Consider the following 26,045-nt stretch of genomic DNA (forward strand, 5'->3'; position numbering starts at 1 on the left):
GTACAGAAAAAGTCACTGAGTCACTGTCTGGTTTTGTTGCTGTAAGAAATGAGTCCTAAAACCCGGATCTTGACAGCATATTAGCACTTTCAGTTCCCTTGTCTTGAAGTCAGTGGGTTTTTTGATTTTTTTTTTTTTGTGTGTGTGTGTGTTATTTGCCTGAAATAGCATATTTTTTCAACACAACCTAAAGAGATTTTCACATTTTGTTCTGTGACATAAAATATGTTAGTTAATACTGCACTCGTGAATTTTCAAGCTATTACATGTCTTCAAAAAAGGCGGTTGCTAACAAGTGGCTAAATGTGACTACAGTGGTTGTTGCAGCCATTAACTTCATCACACCAAACACTATTTACTTTGATGTTGGAGTCATGCAACCATAGTGTAGTTCATTTATAGCATAGTTTTCACTTCTGGTGATTGCGTTTATGCTTTAAGAGTAATAAACATGACATTCATTCATGAAGATTATCTTGCTGAACAAAAGTTGTAAGTATCATACACTGTTGTTTGTCACCGAGTTTTTTCTGCATTAATCCAAAATTAGCTTCCAAGTTGTTCAGAAATTTCATCCCTACAGCCCTCTATAAACACTGAGCTAAACTGAGGTCTTGAATAAGCTTTAGTACTTTGTACTTCAGTACTTGATAACTTTAGTAGTTTTTATACTAAAGTAGCTGATATTGTATCACCTTAAACACATGATGTTGAAAGTATCAATACTTTGATACTTCTGACAACCTTATTAAAGGCAAACTATGCATTCCTCAAAAAAACAATGCGCAGACAAAAAAAATCTCTCATCACCCTCAGCCGACCAGAAGTGTGTGGTGGTGCCTGCATCCTCAAAGACCCTGTCCTCTGCCCCAAAACCCTCTTATTCTCTCATTATTTTTGCTGTACTCATGACCAAACCAACCAAAATCATCTGTATTTCATGTCATGGGAAGGAGACTCAACAATCAAGAATATTTCTTGTGTGTTTTGAAACAGAAGTTGACAAATCCTGCATATTTTACCTTTTTGTGTCATGAAGTGATGTAACACAAGCAGCATTGGCCATTACACCACCACCAAAATAGAGCTGGAACAATCAGCTGATTAGTAGAGTCAGTTAAACATACCAAACATTCCCTAGTTTTTCTGTTCTTCTAATAAACTGAACACTTTGGGCATTGGACAAAAGAAGCTATGGCATCATTTTGGGCTTAAAAATTTGTGATTGTGTCATTTTTTTTAGTCATTTTTAGGTGATCAATCAGCTGCCACAGAATAATTCACATCATTTTTATTCTGACCTTTTAGAGCAGTGGTGTAGCATGATATCACACAGTACATGCTGTCTCTTTAAATGTTCTCTAAGTTGATGTTTGACTCTGAACAAAGGTTGTCACTTAATTTTTGCCAAGACGCCTGGTTATGTCATTTCCTGGCTGACGGTGTGTGTGTGTGCGTGCGGATAGGGGAGGGGAGGGATGAAGAGCAAGAGGAAAAGGGGTCAAGCGAAGCTTGTGCGTGCACTCTGCTATAAGCAAGATGATCTTGCTCAGTTAGTGTTCATTGCCAACAAGCATGCAAAGTACAAACATCCACATCCATATGCACATGTCGTGCCTACAAAAACACACATCCACACGAACATATACAAGCTCAAAAAGAGATGGGGAAGTTCAAACAATGTGCCGAAGCAATGGCAATACAAGGTCAGAAATGAAAGATGTTGATGTCACTTTCATAAACTGCCACAGAAAGTACCTTTCACTTCGTCTGTATGTGTGTGGTTGTGTGTGGTTGTGTGTGGTTGTGTGTTTGTGTGTGTGTGTGTGTGTGTGTGTGTGTGTGTGTGTGTGTGTGTGTGCGTGCCTATCAGTAATGAGTGATTCTTGGGAACTGACTGACAATTTGCCACCTGGTAACTGCCAGAGAAAATTGTGGATATGAGACAAGTATTATCAATTTTCAAAAGAACTTATTCACTGGAAATGATAATATTAAAGTCAGTAAGGTTGTCAGAGTATCAGTACTTTTTCAATACTACATGCTTAAAAACAATACAGTGCTAACATCTGACAGTCAGGGTCAGGGAGTAACTTAATACAAGTTTTCAAAATAGAAATTAAATTTAAAGTTGTTAAGTATTTAAAGTGCAACAGTTGTGTGTGCGCAGTACACCACATACAAGGAGATGCATAACCAGGACACAGTCAGGAATGTGTTTTTAGCATGTAAATATAATGAAAATTTACTCACACACATGGTGAAGAAGGTGGCAACATTACGGTGCAGTGCAGGTTCTTTTTGGTCATGCTAGTGTGCTCTGTCATGCTAATGAGGGTCTAATGTTAAAGACAGAGGGTGTTGAATGTTGTACAGATTGTAAAGCCTCCTGAGGCACATCGTGACATTGTTATTTTGGGGTATATAAATGAAATTTGGATCAACTTGCTTGTTAGTTTGCTTAACTAGCTGGCCAGCCAGCTTAGCTGCACAGCAGATATGTATTACTAATTAGCCACAAATACAATCTGTTTATTCAAGACATGATTCGTGTATTTTTTTTTTTTTTAACGTGTGTGGCGTGCATAAGCAGCTCTACTGTTTGTGGCCAGTATTATTCAATGGTGCTGATCAAAGCTGCAATGATAAGTCAGTTACTAGGAGTCATATTTTAAGAAAAAGTGTCCAAGTTGTCTGATTTTAGCCTCTCAAATGTGAGTGTTCACTGTGACAGTAAAATTAATATTTATGGATTGTTGACAACATTTTTCACAATGTTCTGACATTTTATGGACAAGACAACTACTAGATTAATCGGGAAAATTATCAACAGATTAATAGATAATGAAAATAATTGGTAGTTGCAGCTCTACCACTGAGTAAATCTCCAGTGAGGTCATTTCCAAAAGCAAGTGTTAACTAAAATGAGAATGGCCCAGACAAATGAGCTGAGCAAGACAAAAAGTAATCCAAAGAATTTAAAATGTATTGCTTAACTTGCACAATCTAATGGAATACATTATAAGTTACATTTTAGGGCTTGTATGTAATCTATAGTGGAATATATTTTAAAAGTAACCCTCCAGAAACTGTTGGAAGAATCAAAAGTACAAAAGCTATATATATATAAAAAAAAAAAAATTTAAGTGCTCATTCAAGACCTTTGTTCAGTTCATTCTTTATTGTCCTGCCTAAAATTTGGCTTGCAGCAAAACCAGACAGTGTTCAGCGACTTTTCTGTGTCTGCAGGTTGTTAATTTAACTGCATTTAATATCATATTTCATGTGCAGGGGACATTTTTTCTTTTTGTCATGGCATTGAAACAGGTATGGAATATTGTTCATTTAATCTTATATCAAAGTTTAAAACTCTATACCTCTACAAGTGAGTGTGTTTGTTTGTTTTGAGCTATACAGAAAAAAAAGGCATGACTCTTGTATACTGATTAAGCTGGAAGTGCGAATGGTGAGTTACTCATTGCGATCCTCTTCTTCACCAGCAACCTTCATCATGACACACTTGCCGTGTTGACATTTTGTCTCGTTAGCTGCTCGGAGCAGGACACTAAATAGAGGTCTGCTTTTGACACGGTTGCAGATCACAATAAAAGGCGGGGAGTGAGGAGATCCAGAGGAGAGAGTGAATGTTGCGGAAGCAGCGATGATGATACAGTCTTTGTCGGCTGCGTTAAGAAGAAGAAAGAAAGAGAGCTGGGAGCCACCGTGTGTCTTTGAATGGGGTCAGGGCATCATGGGGAATAATGCATTTCCCTTCTCTTGCGCCAGGCGCTCCTTCCATTACGGCTGGAGAAGAGACATTGTGTCCACACTCTGATTACCACTGATCCATGCTGATGACTCTGTTGGCGGATTATCTCAGTTAGTATCAGCCATCTGTTACTGTGTGTACGTGTGTGTGTACGTGTGTGTGTGTGTGTGTGTGTGTGTGTGTGTGTGTGTGTGTGTGTGTGTGTGTGTGCGTTTTGTGTGTGTGTGTGTGTGTGTGTGTGTGTGTGTGTGTGTGTGTTGAAGGGGCGAGGAGGAAAGGGGCAGGAGTGAGACACACAGGGGGTTGAATAGTTTAAGGCACGCAAACACATGCACACACACACTCTGGGAAGTAAGGGTTCCAAAAGGGTTCTTCATGAAGGGCTGAGGTTCTATCCAGAACCACAGAACCCTTTTTTTTTAAGAAAGTTTGTCAAGGGCTCTTTGTAAGACTAAATGTTCCACTAAGGACCCTTTTTCATCCAAAGAACCCTTTTTGGGAAGAAAGAGTTCTTCAAGGATTTCAGCAAACCCCCGAAGAGCTCTTTTGTCAAGGATTAATATAAAATTCTTCTCAATCGGGCACCCTAGGTGGGTTCTAGATAAAACCCTTGGAATATAAAAAGGTACTTAGCAACCTGAATGGGTTCTTGTTAGCACCCTTATATGGTGAAAAGGTTTGGGATAGATCCCGCAGAGGGAGTTCTGGTGGGATCGTACCATAGCGGGGTTCTATGTAGAACCTTTCATAGGAGGTTCTGGGTGAAACCTTTCACAGATGGTTCAAGGTATAACCCTTTATATTGGCTTCTACATATATCAAGAACCAGCTGAAGAACCCTATATGGATCTAGTTAACACTTTTATTTTTAAGAGTGTACACTTCAATAGACGCATGTGTTGGCAGTCTTTTGTAAAAACTGCTGCACATGTAACCGAGCATTGTTACACACACGCAACACAGACATACAACACCAGAAAACAAATGCATGATGTAAGGCCACATACCAAGCAGCACAGGCCATTACACCATGCACTCCATCTCTCCTTTATACCATTCTGCTCTCCTTTCAGATGATACTGACATGTGAAGGCTCCTATACGAAGGCCACATGCAATCATAAAACCGCAGAGCTGTTTATAGCTACACTATCTCCTGAAGGGCTGTTGCATCCAGCCACTATTAGCTGCACGCGCTGACAGCTGGGTGCTGTGGTGTATTTGTGGACGTGACTCTGAATCCGGCGCTGGAACACATCTTATAAATCATAGTTCAGCCATTAGCATAAATTCTCCCTCTCCTTGCATCTGCGGGACCTGCTGTTTCTGGTTGCACCGCTCCGTGTTTGATTGGTCGGTGTTGTTCAAGTCAAATTGATTTAGCCGTTCACGGAGATTATAACGCTCGCCTTATACCGCCACTGTGGTGTGCCGTTAATTACCTATAAAATCAAGCTAATTCTGATGCTAAATCCATTTTAATTTCTCATAATTAAGTCAGGATTGGATCCTTAAATACCTCGGCGCTCCATTATTGTTGCAATCATTGTTGTGGCTGTGCATTTGGTGGTACATTGCTGAGCTCAATCTTATTATTGTTATTAGATTTAATTGCACTAAGTGATCAGTTTGTAGTTGTCGGAGGAAGATGGACTTGCCTCTCAGTCGTTTTTTTTCCCCCCACTGCTGTCCTTTCTCTCTCCATCTCTCATCCCAGAAAGAGGCCCTTTGAGAGATTGTGAGAGATGAGAGGAGATGAGGGGGAGGGTAGCTCTGCTTTACACCTCTGCAAAGGAGGGATTGCTTTTTTTGTTGTTTGTTAGGGGGGAAATCAATTCTGTTCACATCATCACGTTTTGACAAGGCGAGACATTAAGTGCAGATATTGAGAAACGACAGGAATGGTTTACAGCCTGTCCTTCATCTTTTCCACTTTTTTTCCTTTTTCTTCTGTCTTTTTTCCCCACACAACAAAATCAGAGTGCATTGTCTTGCTTATCCTTTTTTTCTTCTCCGTCTTTCTCTGTTTTTTTCCTCCCTTCCTCTCTGAAAAGGTAGGGGAATGATCCGCTTCACTTACCAGCTGACACCACATAAGCTTGCTCGTCCTCTGAGACACGAGCCTTTTGTTTTCATGTGCATTATGATAATTACGAAGGGCCACAGCTCCTCTCCATTTTCATCACACTTCTAATGATACTTACATTTTGTGTCAGGAGAAAAAAATCACTCTTTTTTTGTTTTCTTATCTTGTGAAAGAATCTTTTTTTTCCATGGTTTTTTTTCCACCCTAACCTGACATTTAAAGGGTGACAGCCGAAGAAGTGAAGGAGCACAGAGTGTGACAGCCATTCATGCAACAAAATGTGGCAGGGAGGTAACAGTTTTTGGTTAAGATTGCAATAAAATCTTCACTCAGGCAGAAATGTGTTATAGCTAATATATAACATTCATTTATCATCCAATCGGGTTGATAATTTGGCTCTTTAACCCGCATCCTGTCACCTTGCATGAGAGGCCACTGGAAGGACCTTTGACCTTGCTCATAATTACACAACCACCATCTTTCCACTGCAGCAAGCGATGGCAGTCATGGCTGCCCAAGTCCGATGGCACACCAGCCTCCTCCCCGTGGACTGCAGCAGGTTTTCTTGTCATCCTCGCCTCTCCCTCCTCTCTCCCACTCTCCCTCTCTCTTGTCAGTGTTGCTCCTGGCGAAAGGCTGATACTTGATATTCAGAGGATAGCAGCTTTTGTCTCAGAGATTTAATCAGTGGCTCTGCTCCCACTGCAGAGGAGAGAAGGGAGGGAGGGGAGGGAGGGTGGCGGAGGGGTGGCGGGAGAGAGGGAAAGGAAAAAGAGAGAGATGGAGGCAGAGACTGTTTATGTGTAATGACACAATAACAAAGCCTGCCTGTAAAACACAATCTGCAAACTGTGCTTTTGAAGGGGATTTTCAGTCCGGGATTAGTGTCAGGCAGAGGGATATGGAAAAGGAGAAGAGAGAAAAAGAGTCAGGTTGATGTGATAGACAGGGGAGGTGATTTTCTGTGTGTGTTTGTGTGTCTGTAGTGGGGGTTGGATTGTGTGTGTACAAATTCATGTGTTTTGAAACTGTTTTGTATTTATTTAGCTGCAGAAGTTAGCAGCTGTGTGGGCACAGCGACACTGTGTTCTCAGTTGTAAGCAAAAGGGGATTAAAGTTGAACAGTGTAGTAAAATATTTGGCTGTAGAATGACCAAATGTTTCTTGTGAGGGTTTATGTTGTTGGTTGGTTGGTAATGGCTTGGCATGACGGCTCTGTAAGATTGATAATGGAAAGATACCGTGTTGGTTAATGCACCCATCATCTAAAAGCCTCTCCATTTAGTTCCAGTTCTAACTGAAAGGACTCAGGGAGCAATGTTGTCTTTAAAAGGCTTCAAAGAGCTCTTAAATTTAAATGACTGAATGTGTTTTTTCTATCAAGGGGGTGTAAAGGGATCCTGGTTTTCAAACATAGACATGCATGTGTGTGAGTTTGTTTCGTGATTCTTCCTTGAAAGATTATGAATCAGTACAAGTCAATATTTGGAAATTTACCCCCCCCCCCCCCAAGAAAAATGCATGTAACTGCCTGTAACAATTTGTAAGACTGGGCCACAGAGGTTGCACAGTCATTAAAGTACACACATTATTTTCTCAAGTAGAAGTACAGATATTTGTGTAAACAGTGACTCTAGTAAAAGTACTGGTTTAACTTCTTACTCAAGTAAAAGTGAGAAAGTATTGTAATGAAATGAAAAAGAAGCCCTCTGAAGAACATTTAACCAAACCTTACCTTTTCTCCATTTATATCCTCTTCATCTCGTTATATCTGTTGTGAGTAATTTGCAGTGATCGATACACTGAGGAATTGTCTTTTCTATGTTTTATTGTCCCATCCATTTAGGTTGAAATTGGTCTTGTGATGTTGGGAAGGTGGCGCACATTGACGCACAATAAAAACAATCAATAATTCACCTCATAAACATTAAAGCTAAAGTAATGAGCCTGTTTTGAAAATGCAAAGAGTAGAAAGTACAGGTATTTGTGGTGAGTAAAAGTGAAATGTGGTTGTTAAAAAAATACTAAAGTTAAGGACAGATACTGGAAAACTCTCCTCAAGTACAGTAATGAAGTATTTTGTACGTTCCTGAACCTGAAACAATTGAAACAAAATTAGTGAAACAAGATGGACATGTGTCATGTTTACATTCTGAACTAAGCTACTTCTTGAGTTTTGGTGAGGACACCTGAAGGGGGACATAATCTGACCGGCATCCCCTTGCTTAAAAGGTGTATGGAAGCAGAAGAAGGGAAATGCTGTGTAGAAATTATGCCTCGCTAAACTAAATATAGATCATTACAAATATGCTGTGCTTTAAAAGTAGCAAGTAGTCACACAGTGAGGAGAATAAATCATGTATAGAAATGAATACATTTTTGATGCATCAAGATACACTGATTATGGTTTTATGATTGCAGCGTAGCCCTCTAAATCGGACTTAAATCGGATTGTGAGATGCCAAGAGAATCCCACCCCTAAGTTTGCTTGTGCAAATGGGTACCCCTGTGTATCTGAGGGAGAGAGAATCACAAAACAGCAAAAAAGGTTATTTGTCCATTTTGATTTTAAGCGAGGAAGAAGGAGGAAGAAGAGTGACTTCTTCATTAAGATGACTGTCCTTTGAGGCTGTCAAAAGTGTCAATACTTTTTAAAATATTTTATAATTTTATATTTTTTTATTTTACCTCAGTTCTGCCTGAAATTTGGCATGCAGAAAAAACTGTTAAGTGTTTTTTTTTTCTGTACTAGCACTCTGTGCAGGTTCCTAATTTTATAAAAAAGAAAAAAAAAATCTGCTTTGTGTGCCCAGGACTTTTTTTTTCTTTTTATGGTATTGAAAGAGGTATCGAGTATCACTTTTTCATACAAGTAGTGTATCCAAGTTTCAAAGTCTGGCATTGTGACAATTGTTCTCTGTGTGTCTGAAGAACAGAGAATGACAGAAAAGTGAAGAATCTGTTATTTTTCTATTTTGTTTTGCTAACTCTGTCAGTACAAACATCACATTTCAACCTCAGCAGACTGAGTTCTTGGTAAAAATTGACTGTGCTATTGCAGAGCACACTCTCAGCACGGGTGTGTTTTTTTTTGCACCCAGAACTAAAAACTTGCTTCGTTGTCCAGTATCAGAGTCCTTAAAGATGTCATCCTCCCTCCTCCTACCCCATATAGAATCAATGGAGGCCGGGAGCCAGTGAGCATGGCTAAATAGAAATATTGTTCAGGGGAAGTGAGATGTGAAAGGAAAAGTGTCAGGAGATGTGTGTGCGTGCATGCGCTCGCAGGAACACACTGTGTAGGTGTGACAGTATGCATTTGTGTGTATGTGTTTAAGCGTGTGTGTACGGGTGGGTGTGCTTTGCTATTGTAACCCTGCTGATTGGATTGTGTTTGACAGATATGGAGTCTGGAGAGCGGCTGGCCTCCCCTGCGCCCACCCTGTCTGCTGCTCGCACCTCCTCCCCTGCGGCCTCTTCCTCCTCCTCCTCCTCCTCCTCCTCCTCCTCCTCTTCCTCTTCATCATCCCCTGCTCCCCACTCTAAGAGCAGCCTGGCCCCGAGCCCCTCAGCACTGGGATCCACCCTCAGCACCTCTGGTAAGAAACACTTTTTTCTCCTCTGTCTGTCGATCTTCTGTGTACAGAAGAAAAAAATACCGGCACACGTTGCAAGCAGTTCCCATGTAACCACAAAAAAGCGTCAAATATGGTCACCTTCATGTCTCGATAGCATTCACAATCCTCCTCATTTCTTTACCATGAAAAATGAGTTTCCTCCAGTATTAATTATACAGTTATTTTGCAGCCTGTGTGAATACACCTCTCTCCCAGCTACAAAGATTTTTTTTTATTCCTGACAGCTTGGGTTGCAATTGAAAAGCTGCTGCATTAATGAATCCCAAACAATTAGGGGGCTCTTTTGTGTGAGAAACACACACATGCTTCGCCATGTCTCCTGACAACCTTCAGCTCTCTGGCTCCAGCTGCCTCAGAGTCAGGCTCAGCACGACACTGTGCATGCATGTGTGTGTGTGCGTGTGTGTGTGTCTGTGAGAGAGAGAGAGCCTCTGCCTGCATGATTTAACATTTGTCAGCCACTCAGTGTCTAGTCAGCCCTGTCCGGCATCCAGCCTCCTTTCTATGTATTGGTCAAAGCCATTAGGCAAAGAGGAGTGTGCGTGTGTATATTTGGTGTGAGTGTGTGTATGTTTGTGTGTTTCTCAAATATCCCTTGTGAGAGCGAGTGAATCATTTGCTCATACGCTCTTTCTCCTCATTTCTTAATGTCTTGCTGTTTTTTCACACTACACACAGACACACACATAAACATAAGATTGCACAGAGCAGGGAATAGCATACCCAGCTTTCTCTCCATGATTGTTGTCTTTTCTGTCTGTTACGAGAAGAGGAAGAGAGCAAAATAAAGCCCCTTGTTTTGTCCTCCATCTCCTCAGTGTTGCCCCACAGAAGGAGCCATTAGGAGCATCTCCTCCTTATGCATTATACATCCCTCTTATCCCTCTGTGCCATTACGTGTGCTCAGATTTTCTAGATAAGCGATTTTGGACTGAGCGTCAAATGAAATGCTGAGAGGCAGGCTGTTAGCTCTGAACTTCTGCTGCGCTTTGTGGGAATCAAGCAAGCCAATTCTTTTTCATTTCATACAGTGTCTTCTCCTTCACTGTGTGAACTGTAAGTCAAACATATAGACACATGCACAAATAAGCAGTGCTGGAGAGACGACTGAAAATCTGTGCGCAAGTACAAGGACTGTTAGGATACTGAAGTAAGAGTGCTGGTGTTCAAAAATACTTGGGTAAAAGTACAAAGTATTTTTCTCAAAATATACTCAGTACTCTGCCTGTGAATATTCTCATTCATCCAGGTCATAGTTATCTTAAGGGATTAAATCGATCGCAACTGGACTGGTAAAATTGTCTTAGAAGACGTTTCGCCTCTCATCCGAGCAGGCTTCATCAGTTCATGCTCAAAAAAATACTCAGTAAAAATACTCAGTACTCAGATTAATAACTTTTTAACTGTTGACAGTTAATGTCCCCAGTTTGGAGAAGGAGAGAGGGCCACTACCAGAGATGCTAAGCAACGCCATCAGGTAGCATTTCTGACAGGAAACCATCATTATATAAGCCAAATATGACACTCTTCAAACAAACCATATGCAAAATCAGTAATTTTACCTTACAGAACATGAGAGTTACCGGTCTGTTGCCTTGATCTGTAAGTTTGTTTGTGATATTGTGTGAATCCAAACTATCCTTTTAAAACACTGAAGTCACACAATAACACAAACAAACTAACAGATCGAGGCAGTGGTAGACCAGCAACTCCTGTGTTCTGGGAGTTAAAGTTACTGATTTGTGGAGTCTGGTTGGTTCGGCGATAGCAACATTTGGTTTATACAACAGCGGTTTCCCATCAGAAAGGACTGTCTGATAAAACAAAGCTACACGCAATAAATAACAAGAAAAAGAAGACCTTCAGTGAGTTGAAATATGTTATAAAGGGCTGCTATTCCCAAAGAGTTTCTCGGTTACCCAACAGTACATACCTAATTTTTTCTAGTTAAAAAAAACAAAAAAAAAAACATGACATCATGGAGTCATTGAAATATACATGAAGCATGATCAGATTTCCACAGGAATAGAAGGTAGCATTGTGCTCACAAAGATGTTAAAGGGACAGTTCACCCCAAAATCAAAAATATATATATGTTTTCTTCTTACTTATAGTGCTATTTCATCCATCTAGATTGTTTTGGTGAGAGTTGCTTGGTTTGGAGATGTTGATCGTAGAGATGTCTGCCCTGATGGCAATCAGCTTGTGGTGCTATAAACACCAAAAATATACATTTGAAAAATTCAACAGCAACATCTCTTTCCAGAAATCATGACTCGGTTACTGCAGATGATACACAGACCTTATTGTGTGCATTTTCATTTAGGAACTATTTTCTTTCTACAGTAGAATCTACTGGAACTATTTTCCTGCATTAAATTGCTCACAACAAAGTTTGTGGATTATTTTGATTAACTGAGTCATGATTTCTGGAAAGATACACTGGTGTTGCATTTTTTAAATGTATTTTTGGCACTTTCAGCCCCACAAGCTGAGTGCCATTTAAGTCCATTTTATTCAAGAGAAGGCAAACATCTCTATGGCTTATCACAGCAAAACTCACACCAAAAAAATCTAGATGGATAAACAGCACTACAGGTAAGAGGCAAAACATGTATTTCTGATTCAGGGGTGAACTGTCCCTTTTCTCATTTTTACCAGCACATCACCATCTTTTACTCCAGCGGAAATCTGATCGTGCCCCATTTATCTCTCAGTGGCTCCAGTATGTCATGTTATTTTTTAGAAAAAAAAAAATGAAGAAAAGATGAGCTGATGGGTAACTTTCAGAAATACTCTGGCAAATGGCAGCCCTTTATAACATATTTCAACTCACTGAATGTCTTCCACCCGTATTTTTTTATTTTGGGATGAAGTGTCCCTTTAAGCGCAAGTAAAATTACAGTCTTGAAATAATACTCAATGGAGTACAAAAATGTACTAAAAAAATGACTTAATTACAGTCATTTTAGTAGTTGCAATTTGTTACTTCCACTCATGCATATGAACCACAAGTCATCTCCATCACTTTCCTACATTCAAGTATCATAATTAAAAGGAAAAACGTTCTCAGCTAGAACAACAAGAACATGTCAAGTGTATTGTGTAAAGCAGGTAACATCAGTAATTACATATTGCAGAGATATAGTATCATCACAGACTGTGCGGGCATTGATTCAAGGTCCTTTGCCAATGTGCCAGTAACACTTAAGAGAAAAAAAAATCTGAAGAACTTAAAAATGAGCACGGACTCTGTTTATGTGCGTGTGTGTGTGCGCGCGCATGTCATTGATGAGGATATCACTTGGAGAATAAAAGCTGATCGGCGCTTGTAGCACTCTCTTCTTCGGGGATCAACTCACGGATGCAATTAACTTAAATCTGTCTGTGGAAATTTGATTGACTGCAACAAACAACAAATTAATCCCCCTTCGGCAGCATCCAAACATGAAAAAAGCAGGCGGTGCAGTTTGTCAGAGTGGAGGAAGGATTGAAACAGAATGAGAAAGAGGGCGCGGGAGAGACAGAGTGAGGAAGAGAGAGTAGGTAATCCTAGGTATGTCTTTCCTGTGCTTCTGTCTCGCTTCAAATTTTTAGATTTAATTATTCGCCTTCTGGAAGCCTGCATTAATATTGAAAAGGCATTTGCAGATGCCTAGAAAGGAAAGGGGTGTGTATGTGAAGCGAGGGGGAGAGGTGGGCACCCCAGGCATAAGTGAATGCTGTGGCTGGCCTTTCTGGGGGTTGCATTGCAGTCGTTTATCTTCGTATCCACTAGCTGACGCTGGCAAGGCGGGCTCTACATATTCAGCATATTCTAATGACATTCAAAAGGCAGATTTTGCTGTCTTGTGGTGGTGAGGGGCCTTGAAGGCAACACAAAGGCTATACTCTCACACTGCTGGCATGCTGGCGAGGCTTTGTTTCTCGTCACATAACCACAAATAATTTGATTTTCCCTTAAAAATACTCTGTGAGATGCATCTGTACACTGTATAAAGTGTATTTCATTAATACTTGAAATAATGGAAAGCTTTCTGGTTTAGTGATGCCAGTCTACTTGATTGTAACAACTTGAATTTTCACCCCGTTCTCTTAGCCTGGTATTCTTATTTCAGTGAAAGCGCAACAGTTAGGTTTTTCTTGGTATTGTGCATCTGACCTCATGAGGTCCACGTCTTCCCGATTCTTCCTGCTGCAGTTGAGGGAGAAAGATTGCTGAATTGATATTTTTATACATATGATTAAGTAGTGGTTAGTCCATTAGCTCATTGCTAGCTCATAATTGGAATTCACATTGAACAGAACAGAAATTAGCATCATCATTGTCGTAGTATTATCTTAGCAGATATCCGATCCATTTTACTCCATATACCTTACATGAATGGATTTATTTCCTCCCTGCTCTGTGGAAACAAACTGGTTTCAACACTCCACAGCAGCTACATCTTACTTTCATTAATATTTTCACTAACTTGAGCAGGAACAGCTGAAGTTTACTTCAAAAAATATTTTATATGAAGTATAGCAATGATGCTGCTGAAATGAAACTCAAAGGCTGATTGACATGCAATGTTAATTATTTTAATAAATTTGATAGAATGTGCTCATGATATACAGCCTTTACATGTGTATGATTCAGCTTTTTCCCATGGTCTAGTGTTAAGAAAAGCAAACAAAAATTGCATATTTCCTACTTGAGAATTGCAGTACAGATCAACTTGGCATGTAAGTATCATGATAGTATCGAATCGTGAGATAAGTGTATTGTCCCAGCCCTACTATTTTTTTCTTGGTAAATCAGAAAGAAGATAAGTCTACTGCAAAATTGTATTTTTGATCAAATAATGTACTATGTTTGATATACGGTTAACCTGAATTGGTTAACGTTAGCAATTATATTAATTACATTTCACAAACTGAAATGACACACTGTACAATGAAAATTACTTTTCCCCAAAACATAAGTTGTTAAGGAGCAATATTTGCCTTTAGAGAAAATAATTGAATCAGAAAATTGGAAACTACTGCAAGTTCCTTCACATTTTGTTGATTTTGGAGGCCCATGTGGACAAAAGCAGTATTTTTTTTTTATCTGAATAAATAATTAGCAAAATAAAAATCTCCACCTGCTTCCTTTGAACTAGCTAATGTACTCACTGAACTTTGCTAGGAAAAATGTGAAAACAGGTTTGTTTCATCTGATGTCGAGGAGAATTTGACCAGGTGGCAGGCATCAAGAATAACTACGTAGAAAGAGATGATCGTCTTGCGGATTGTGTCGTCATGTAGGCTGTATAGAGGCATCAGTAATAAAGTGAGACTGTTTCATAACCAGTTAAAAATGTATTGTGGCGTCTTTAATTCATCTGTGTGTTACCAGTTGAAGTATTTTCTTGAGTTGTTCCAATAATGCTCTTTTTTCAGTGTAGTTGGATGTTCATTTACAGTCTGCCTCGGTGTTTTGGTATAGAGCTCACATAACTGGCCTCACTGTGTCTCCCTCTGGATAATTAGATCCCAGACTGCATTAGTTCAGAAAACACTGTGCTCCAGTGTCACTCTGTTTTACATTTCTGTGGTGTGTGCAAGTGTATAGTAGTTTGACATTTTCATCTGCACTGTGTACAACACTTTCCTTTTCTTCAGTCATCACTTTTTTTGCATGTGTATTACCTGGCTTATGCGGAGGCATCAAGCAGGCTTGCTCTCCTTTTTCTGGAATAGAAATTGAATTTGCATGAAATATGCTCACACCAAATTGCATCTGACTCTGGGAGGAGGTAATACGTGGCAGTCGCCCCTGCCAGAAATGATTGTGCTCAGGAAAACGCTAGACGATGATGATGTTGATGAAGTATTCTTCTGTGCTGAAATTGAATGCCAAAAGGATAGAAGGAGGTTAGCTTTTTACGCCTTACACGCACACTTCTTTTTCTCACTGACAATATCCAGTCTTTGTTACACTGCGGCATATTCTGACACTCTAAACTGAAGAAATATCAATACACAAATAGTTGTATGCTGAAATTGGATTATGACAAAAAGCTCTGTAATTTAAATGTGTTTCACTGTATAGAAACAAGCATCACGCTGAAGCAATAGTCAGTCTGTCATGCTCAGAAACAGTAAGGCTGCCTTTTAAAATTAGGTGCACTCACTGAGAGCTAAATCTGAAGCTAATTCTTACACAAATAGGAGTCAGCCGTTCTGTATTTAATTCTTCTATAGTCAGGTGGATAAGAAACGACACCTTCAAAAGCTGTTTAAGTCTAGTTTTTACACCCTGTCAGTCCGTACATGAAAAGAGCTCAGTGAGGTAATTTGAGAACAATGTTCTCGGTCGACACAAATAAACATATACATAACTAACAGTAGGGCAACGAGTTGTGCTAAAGGTGCAATAAACAACTGTCATGCCAGCTATACACTAATGTCAAAATTTCACTTTACGGAAGAAAAGATTTGTTAAATATGTACAAATAATAAAATCAAGTTAGAGCTGAGTATTTTTAGACACAAGAGTTCAAAGCAAAATTCACCTCCTGTATTGAATTCATCTTCTAATCCTGTGATATAAGGCAGTTTATTCAATACGTGAAACTGAAACAGTAGCTTGAAACAACAAAATGCCATTAAAGGGATAGTTCAGATTTTTTGATATAGAGTAAGCAGTGTACTAATGGACAGGGTCAATGCAATTTAGCAGTTTAAAAAATTAATATCAGTTTAAACCACTGTTATATGAGCCAAATATCACTCATTTCAAACCAACCAGACTCCACAGGCAAAATCAGTAATTTTACTTGTGCTTGATCAAATGACTGATTTTGACTATGGAGTTAGAGATGGTTGGTTTGGAGAGCTCGATATTTGGCTCATATAATGTTGGTTTCCTTTTGAAAAAGGCTATCTGATGTAAAGCTGTGAAAATATTCTAAATATAGTGTACCCTTAAAATGATATTAACCTTTTATAGGTGGACCTTTTTTAAGGAGTCAAAATACCCTTTGTTGTTGACCCTGTCCTCAGCAGTCCATTGCTTAGCTTCCGTGCTGGTACGCCTCTCTCCTTCCCCAAAGAGGGAGTGTATCAGTTGACATCTGCCGTGGTTAATACACTGACAATTGAAAAGTACCTCATGCAACCACACTTCAAATAATCCAAATCCCTTTAAATACCAAGAACTATCAACAAGAAAATGTGTGGTTTTAACAATAAACTCAAACACTCCCTCTTAATGAATCAGCATTGGAAAGGCTGAAATGTCAAAAATTGCTTGCTTTAACAAGCCACATTTTTGTATGGAACAGAAGAGATTGTGTGTCATCAAAATTGAATCAGTCAAAAGTTAAGAGCGTATCTTCACTTGTTGCTTTGTATCACTGTCCAGTGTGTTGTTAGACACAAACTAACATTTGTTATGGGATACATTTGGAAACATTTTTAACACGTCCTCTTCGGTTTGGATCTGTCTCAGGCCGTCTGTTTGGAGCAGCGGGAGAGCAGCCCTTCATTGGCTCCACATTGTCAAGTGCCTTCCCTCTGGTCAACCACCCAGCCTTCGGAGCCATCTACACTGCCGGAGCAGGCAGGCCTGAGTTTGGAGGCCTGGGTTCCCTGGGCATGTCAGCTGCTCTGGCAGCACACCCCCAGCTAGGAGCCCTCTCTGGTACGATGAGGACTTTTGAGTTGTGAGCAGGATTTGGCATCTGGGGAAAGCATCTTTGATCGTCTTCTGTTCTATTCTCTCCTCTCCTCTCCTCTCCTCTCCTCTCCTCTCCTCTCCTCTCCTCTCCTCTCCTCTCCTCTCCAACAGAGTGGTGGCGAGCTGCTGAAGCCCATGGACGGGGAGCTGCTGCCTTTCTCCCCTCTTTCATCGGTTTCCCTCCATTCTTCACCCCTCACATTCAGCCCAACCACAGCGCCAGTCCTGTTCAGATCAGGATGCCTGGCAAGAATAGCCATGCCCCACCTAAAGGTACAGCACTCATCCAGAAGACCCACTCATTGATCCTCACAGTTACATTGACTACATGGGAACAGTGTGAATTCTGTCAGCAAATTTTGATTCAGTTTTAATCATTGTCTTTTGACTAAAATGCCATTTAGTTTCAGTCATATTTTAGTCATGAATGAAGTAGATTTAGTCAACCGAAACAGGTTTAGTTAAGTGTAATGCATTATTGAAATGTTTCTCTATTTTCAAACTCATTCTCCTGGAGGGAACATCTACATTAAGTATACTACATTTCTGAACTTTTCTCCCATCATATGTCTGACACAGTGGTGGGGTCCATCCATAAGTACGGAAGCTGAGAATGGCCATATTTGCAAATCTCAAGATGATAAGTTAATTATTCAGTTAGATAACAAAATAAATTAACTCATCATCACAAGAAAATGAGCTCTGTTATCTCAAGATAACTAAATAACAGTTTTTCACAAGAAAACAAAATTTGTTATCTCAAGATATAAAATAATTAGCCTGTTATCATGAAAAAACGAGATTTGTTATGTTGACATAATGAAATAATTAACCTGTTATCATGAGAAAACAAGATTGATTGTCTCAAGATAATAAAATAATAAAAACATTTAAAAAATATATTGCAAGTTCAGCCATTCTGGGCTTCTGTACATCGGTAACACACTGACAGAATGTATGACTACTTTTTGTAGTTAAAAATCTAAAAGCGAAAATCTTATCAGATGTGGAATCCTGGAACAAAATCTTGATGGAGGTCAGTGGTCTATGTGTCAGTTTAGGAGTGTTTGACATGAAAAAGTCTGAGAACCACTGGTCTTTTTGCTCCTTGCTGCTCCTTTCTCACATCATCACAATCATCAAGTATACTACATTTCTTTGAACAGGCGTTCTTCTTTTTGTTACACGTTTGTTTCAATGCGATGACAGTGAAACTTTACACTTTCTGTCTTCTGCCTGTCAATTGATCTTTCAGTTAACAATCTAAGAGTAGCAACTCTGGGTCAGTCACTTCTCTAAACAGCACAGCATTGAATAATGTGCCAGTACATTTCACCAAAGTTTTTGTTTTTGTTTTTTTGTCATTAATTACTTTTTATTTAGTTATCATCTCATTTTCATGAATAAAAAAGGACACATAACTTTGACGAATACTTGTTGTCAACAAAAATAAATGAAAGTAGAAGGTTATAAAGAAACATTTCAATTTGTTTTAAAACAGACTTGATCATATCCATATTTCTCAAAATTCCCCTATCTTATGTGTTACGTAGGTATTTAGGTTTGTGAATTAATTAATTCCTTTTTTAAGAGATAATAGCACTTTGCACTGAAAATAAACAACCAAAATACTATCTTTCTTCTCTCACGATCTCAATCGCCTTCTTCTTCCACAACCTCAATCCACTTTGTCCTATGATGAGATTTTTTTCTTTTCAAGACAGATTTAATGACTTTCAGTCCTCACTTAGTGATTCTGTCAACCTCCCTCTCCCCCTCTTTCCCTCATGTTCCCTCTCGTAATCTCTGTTTCTTGCACTCTTTTAATTTCACAGTATCTTTTAATTTATCTTTTATTATGTAAACCACTCATGTTGGGCTTGTGCCTCGCGCAGCCAGCATGTTTGATGAGATACATGTATAAATCAATATTTTTATTAGCCTTATTTCATTCTGCATTTAGTTCCAGATATTTCATTATCACGCGGAGCAAAGTTCTCAGAAAAGATGAAACTGATTAGTATTACAGCAGATCTGCTTTGTGTTTTTAGGGGTGAATGGTGCAGTGAATGGCAGCGGGGTCTGTCCTCCCACCACACAATCAGGGAGCTTTTCTGCGAGTCCGGCTCCTGTCCAGACATCGACTAAGCTAACCAAAAATTCAGACCCCTCCAACAGTCACCGTAGCAGCCCTCAGAACAATCCAGCAGAGTTGGTGGAAAAGCCGATCCAGAAAACTAAAGAGAAGGTCAGTCCTGACATTTTCGTGCCTTCTCTGAAAAGAAGTGACGTGTGAAATGCACATGTCACTTCATTATGCATTATGAAGCTGATTCTTGCAGTTTTTTCTCTCAACTCAGAAACCACGAAAGAAGCCAGCAGACACTTCTGCGGCGAGCAACAGTGAATCAGGCACATCCTCAGACAGCTCGAGTGACGGGTCCCTCAGCAGTGATCTGGAAGACCTAGCAGAAGATGATGAGGACGACGACGATGATGATGAGGATGACGAGGAAGACGACAAACAGAGTGAATTATCAGACTCTGAGAAACGGACAAAGAAGAAAACAAAGGTAAAGAAGAAATGAAACTGAGGCTACATGCACACTAACTTGTTTTTGTTTTCAAATGTGTAAGTTTTGCTACGTTCTCACCTAGCGTGATTGTGTTTTAGTCTGGATGAGCGGAAACTGAGACTTTTGAAAACAATGATGAAGGCACCCACGTTTGCTCCCTAATTGGGTCTTATCAGTCACAACATATCCTTCCCTGATTTGTTACGCCCCATCATGTGACCCTTTTCCAGAAGAAAACAAACAACAGCAGTCTTGACTAGCAGTGGTTAATTCAAAGTGGATTATAGGCATGGCTGACCTTGCTGTCTATGTGTGACTTTTGCTCCGAATTACATTGTACATTTCTATTGTTGTTTTTCAATACATAAGAATAACAACAATAACTTAGACAGTAACAGAGACAATAACTTTGGAAAGAAAATAAGAAAAAAGAAAGAAAAACACTGTACAGACAACAAGTAAGTTGAGTCAAGCATGTAGACAAAACAAAAGATTTAAAAACAATGAATATTATATGACAAAGAGCAAGAATACATTATAATACAAACAAACAAGATACCATCTGTAAAATAAGTACAATTTGGCCCACTACTTACACTTTATTAATTCAGACACCCAAACCTATTATGAATAAAAGAAACAAGAGGCCTCCATTTTGCCATTAACACATTTGTTTTTAAATTATGATTAGCAATTATTGATTTCATTGATTTAATCTAGATGTTTGAGGTTGAACTGTGCCAAAATGCTTGTGTGGATGGACTGTTTACAAAAGAAAATCTATTAGGACGAGGACATAGCCTGAAATAATTACATACAGAGACAAAGGCAAAGTCAGAATGCACACCTTTATTCAAGGGTTCCAATTTTGTGCATTTTTCTTAACTGATCCTTGAACATGCCAACAATTGATAATTGATTAGTCATTATTTATTTAAAAGATAGAAAACACACAGCTTTTTTTCAGTTTAAGTTTAATTTTAGCAACTGTAGTGGCACATTATTCATGTGAAACATTGATTCATGATGCACAAAGAATTTAAATGAACAGAATAATAAAACAAGGCTCTCGCTCAAAACAGCTGCTCTTGTCCTGATTCAACAAATGGCTCTGCTGTATGGGGTGTGATTACTGCCATTTCTAGACTAAAGAGGGAGAGCAAGCCAAACTAGATCTGCAACCATTAATCGCTTAATTGATTATGAATCAATTATTAAATTAACCGCTAATTATTTTGATAATTAATTAATTGATTTGAGTTTTCTCTGATTTCAGCTTCTTAAATGTGAATATTTTCCGGTCAATCAATATATGATTTATCATTAACATCCATAATTCATTTACTAAAATGGTGCCCAAAAATGTGAAATGAAATCAAATGAATGATTATACCATGAGACTTTTCTTTTTTGTAACAGTTCTCTATTTTGTTTCCTCCACAGGTTTTGATACCTGGCACTGGAACTGCAAAGACTGACAGACCGGTCTCTGGGGAGCCCCAGGACAAGAAGGTCCCCTCCAACCCCCCAACCCTTGTGCCCTTACCCTGCTCTGTCTCCCCTCCTGCCTTGTCCCAAACCTCGCCGCTGGCCCTGCACAGCTCCAGGTCCAGGGTAGAGGGGCCACAGCAACACTTCAGTGTGATCCAGTCCACTGGCCTCGCTGCCAACTCAAAGCCCCTGGCACTCCTCACTCAGCCCCGCAGGGAGTCTTCACCGTCTTCCTCCCCCATCGCCCTCACCACATCTCCAAAGGCGCTTTCCAACACCACGTCTCCCAAACCTCCCAAACTGCTGCCCTCCTCCTCTCCCCAGCACCTGCCCCTCTCCCTCTGCTCCTCCCCGAAGCCTCTCTCTGTCCCCTCTCCGCCCCGCTCAACTCTCCCACCGTCTACCTCCCCAAAACCTTTTGGTCTGACCTCATCTGTAACAAGCTCCCAGAAGTCCTCGCTGAAACCACCTCGGCACACTGTGTCTGGCTCGGCCAAATCCAACAAGAGGAAACTGCTGGAAGCTTCGCTCGCACAGATCAATGAGTTCAGACTCAAACAGGTAAGATAACCCACACAGCTGAATATTAGATAACAGTTGAAGAAGTTTTCTACTTGGGATGAAGCAATACCAAAAACTCAAGGTACAATAATATTTATCATGATATTAAAAAACAAAGACGTGCGCATGATGTTTATAGCATTTTTTGTTCATAAAAAATTCTTTTTTCTCCTTTTAACTAGAGATGTTCTGACACCATTTTTTCCTTCCCAATGCTATTTTCAATACCCCTGAACTTTGTGTATTGACTGATACTGAGTTCCAATCTAATACCAGTACATTAAAATACATATTATTATTTAACAGCTATATACTCCTAGCCCTGTGTTAATATGATATGATTGCTATTGTTGTTGTTTGGTCTGGGTTAGTTTAAACCCTTTCTAAGGCCTAAGGATTGCTCACTTGTCCAAGGCAAGTAAAATGCTATGTGGGGCTAGTATGTCTAGTTACTCACTTGCCCAACCAGGCAAGTGGTAAAAAAGAATCACTAAGAATCACTATTAGGCACTATCTAAGGCATTTTCCAGTACTGGTATTAGTATAGAAAAAAAACCTTACTTTTAACTTAAAGTGCTTCTGCTTTCCCTCTTTACTGAAATAAAATAAAAGTAGCTAGCCAAAAAAATGGTATGAATTTTCTTTGGAAATGAATGTTTTTAATATTTTTATGCATGTATAATTACCAAACAAAAAACAATGCAGCAGTCAGTGCCAGTCCTTTTGTAAGATAAAATTAAATAATAAAATAATTGTCCATGTAATATCACTGTAGATATCGTCACAGTATTACGGTATTAAGGCATTTCTTTATTGTGATATCGTGATATGTAATAATTTGTTACATTCCTAATGTCCACACAGATGACACACAGTACTTAACATATACATAATATGCTGTGAGACAAGCTAAATTTAGCCGCACAGTCAGCTTTAGTCAACAAAGTTGTTCCCAACAAATTGACAGTAATGAATTTATCCACTGGAGCTGAGTGTGCAGTTAAATTTGCAGCTCCTCTCTTCTTTTTCTTCATCATTACCACCATAACCAGCACCTCATTTAATCTGGTGGCCATTTACCACATTTATTTAACACGAAATCCGAGCAGCTCGCTCTCAGACAGCTACAGAACTGTTACTGATGAGGCTGCACACTCAATTTAAAAGTGAAATCATACGATTTGCTACCGCAGTTTCTCACTCACAAGAGGCTGCTATTTTGTATCAGAGAGAGAAACATGTTCCAAAGGGTCTGTTTAAAATTATAACATGGCCTTAAGCAAACTCTACTGTAGTTGGACATCAGAGAGAGTATTTGTTTTGTATAGTTGATTTAGGAGGCAGCACTTGTTTGAGTAAACTTTCAGGGCACTGGGATTGGACATGAAAAAGCAATTAGACATCTAAGACATTTAGATTATTACCAAGACATGTTTCTATTTCTATATTTGGTGTGACAGTCTTGAGTTTCTGTGCTGAGTAATCTTTGGAGAGGAAACAGTTTAGAATAAGTGAATGTTATGTCATTTTGTCCTCTAGTTAATGACTATTTTTTTTACAGATAGGTAATTAGTAATGTGTAATGAACACTAGGGATGTTCAAAACAAGCACTTTGCAACTACTTGTCACTGATCTCCTCCAACCTTGTACAACTAAAAGGTAGTGTAGTATCTTCAAATTTTAATTTAGCACTTAGTTTTTTTTTTCCAGATTGTGCACTGTGCAGGCTTATTAGATGAAAAGTCTTATTATTTTTGCTCAAGTTAGCACTCTCTAACATCTTGCACACATTGTCTCTGCTGAAAGCTGCAGTAGGCCAAATATGTTATATCAAGTTCAAACTTCCTTTCATAAATATCTCATTAAGCTCTGTGTTTTTGTCTTTTTGTCTTGTCTTTTTTTTTTGCGGACTCCCTCAAACTCAACTCCCATAGAGATTATGTGAAAACATCTTTATTTTCTGTCATTTTACAATCTGGAAAAATTGAGTTCACGGTAATAGATTAGTAAAGTGACATTTAAATTTTTTTAATGTACTTTTATACATTTTATGTATTTAGATTTATAGATTGTTCAACCAATGTAGCATCTGGCATAAAAGTAATTGATAACCATTTTATTTTAACATTTTGAGCACTGCATACGTTTCACATTTCATGTGAAGAACTTTTACTTAAGTAAAACATCTAAATACTTCTTTCATCACTGATTTTAAGTATTAACAGTTTTTAACTGATTTACTGCTGCTCTAGTGCTGATTAGCCTGTAGATAAAATGGTTGAAGCTTTTACTTTCATTGCCATTCTGAAGCACACTTTGCGTCTACACACATGCTGCTGTATTATTTATGTTTTTCAATCGGTTGAGATGAAATGGTATAAAAATTGACATTTTTCTTTTGCTTTTACTGCACAAATCCCCTTTCCTCAGATGAAATATGAATGATAGCACAATAATCAATAAGCTAAACCTTTTGAGATCAGCTTATTCTGTGAAAATCATTTCCCCTTTCCTGTTTTACCAGTATAGAGAAGTTTACAACGAGCTAAATTCCCCCTGTGGTTTCAGCACTGTTACTGTATTTCATGGTCTGTGAAATTGATTTGTTTCACTTCATATCACATCCAGTTGAAAGTGCAACGTTAAAGTCTAACCTGCCTTTGCTTAAACACAGATTGAACCAAACTTGTCATCAGTGCAGAAAAAGGCAAACATGCTCCAGCTGCATGATGATAATGATGATGGAGCTTTTCAAATGTGCAGACAAGTAATTACAATTTTACAGAGATACTCGGTGCTTCTTTTTGTGAACTTGGCCGAGCACAATGCCTTTGGTTATTGCATTTATGTTCTTTTTGTTTCTCAAAAAGGGGCTTAGACACAGTTAACTGTACCAGTGTTCAGCATTGTAGTTTTGTCACCTGCTCAAACAATCAACAGTGATGCGAACTGACAGCTAGAGCAACTCCACTTTGTCCCATTTCTTTTCTAATTTTTTTTCCAAACCTTTCTTTGTTCCTCCCTTTCTGCTGTTCCTTCTCTCTCCCTCCCTCCACCATGACTCCCTGCCTCTCCTTGTTGTCTCCCTCTCTGCTCCTCCTTCACTCCCAGACTCTCATGTCCCAAGGGCAGACGTTCCCAGCTGAGCTGAAGAAGCAGCAGCAGGGGCCAAACAAGTCTCCCAAGAGGACGTCTCTGTCTTCTTCGCCATTGCCACCCGCTCCGCCTCCTCCGCCCCAGAACAATCACTCCAACCTCTTTCTCTCGAGTGCCCTGCTGGGGCTCCCTGAACCCCACCACCCCAATGGAGTCATCCAAAGCACCACTCAGGACGCACCTTTGGCCCTCATCACCAAACCTCGCAAAGACTCTGCCTCTCAAGGCAAGTCCCCTCAGTGCGACTCCGACGCCGGGTCGATGCCTGTCAATCTGAGCACAGGGGCGAGCAGGACCCAAGCAACCGCCCAGGCTGGGCCTCCGTCACAGCCCCCCACTACCTCACCCCATGCCGCAGGCCATGGATCCAGAAAGAACAAGACCCCCAAGGGTAAGGGACAGACCCCAGGGCTGGGACAGGGACAGGGACAAGCGGACCCTTTAGCTGCCTGGAAGGGCTTCTCCCAGAACCACCTGGTACAGTCTCTGGTAGATTTGTTTCGTGGAGGAGAGTCTGGGATCGGGATTCCTGGAGTTAGTATCCCTGGAGTTGGAGTTCCTGGAGTGGGGATCCCTGGGACGTGTAACCCCACAGCTGGTCTCCCGGCTAACAAGGAATCTGACGACTCGGGAGATGATGATGATGATGAGGATGACGACCTTGAGGAGGAGGAGGATGAAGAGGACTCAGATGATAGTCTGTCAGGTTTGTAGCCTCTGTGTACCTTGATTATCTTTCACAGTTTAATAATGAACTGATCATAGAATATTGAAGTTGTTCATTTATTCTTGAGTTAATAGACATCTCCTATCAATATATTTCTAAACTAATAATTTTATATTACACAAGTTAATGATAAAATAACATGAATAATTGCATTGCTAATAATTAGTTAGCATAATTAATTATCACTTCATTGTTTGTTAGTAGTGAAATAACTATTAATTAAAGTTTAATTTAACACGCAATATGAAAGTTCTGCCTCTAGGGGCCTCTCTTATGTTAAAACAGTAACAAAAGATGCAGTTTGATGTGTTTTCTCAAGAGACCCAGCAATAA

At 39.5% G+C, this 26,045-nt stretch overlaps 1 protein-coding gene across 9 annotated transcripts in view; it reads left to right on the forward strand.

Annotated features, from left to right (window-relative positions):
• Window positions 1-26,045, forward strand: part of baz2ba (bromodomain adjacent to zinc finger domain, 2Ba) — a 103,727-nt gene that overhangs the window by 44,875 nt on the left and 32,807 nt on the right. For all 9 annotated transcript variants that reach the window (XM_084714779.1, XM_084714805.1, XM_084714798.1 and 6 more), the window contains exons 3-9: window positions 9,256-9,453; window positions 16,973-17,164; window positions 17,312-17,473; window positions 19,252-19,448; window positions 19,561-19,773; window positions 21,220-21,828; window positions 24,941-25,691. In XM_084714779.1, coding sequence (XP_084570905.1) covers window positions 9,258-9,453; window positions 16,973-17,164; window positions 17,312-17,473; window positions 19,252-19,448; window positions 19,561-19,773; window positions 21,220-21,828; window positions 24,941-25,691 — 2,320 coding nt within the window. In that variant the 5' untranslated portion in view covers window positions 9,256-9,257. The remainder of the gene's footprint in view (window positions 1-9,255; window positions 9,454-16,972; window positions 17,165-17,311; window positions 17,474-19,251; window positions 19,449-19,560; window positions 19,774-21,219; window positions 21,829-24,940; window positions 25,692-26,045) is intronic.

Source organism: Lutjanus erythropterus, chromosome 1 (assembly GCF_056507025.1).
Source record: "Lutjanus erythropterus isolate fLutEry1 chromosome 1, fLutEry1.hap2, whole genome shotgun sequence".
NCBI classification, from domain to species: Eukaryota; Metazoa; Chordata; class Actinopteri; order Lutjaniformes; family Lutjanidae; genus Lutjanus; species Lutjanus erythropterus.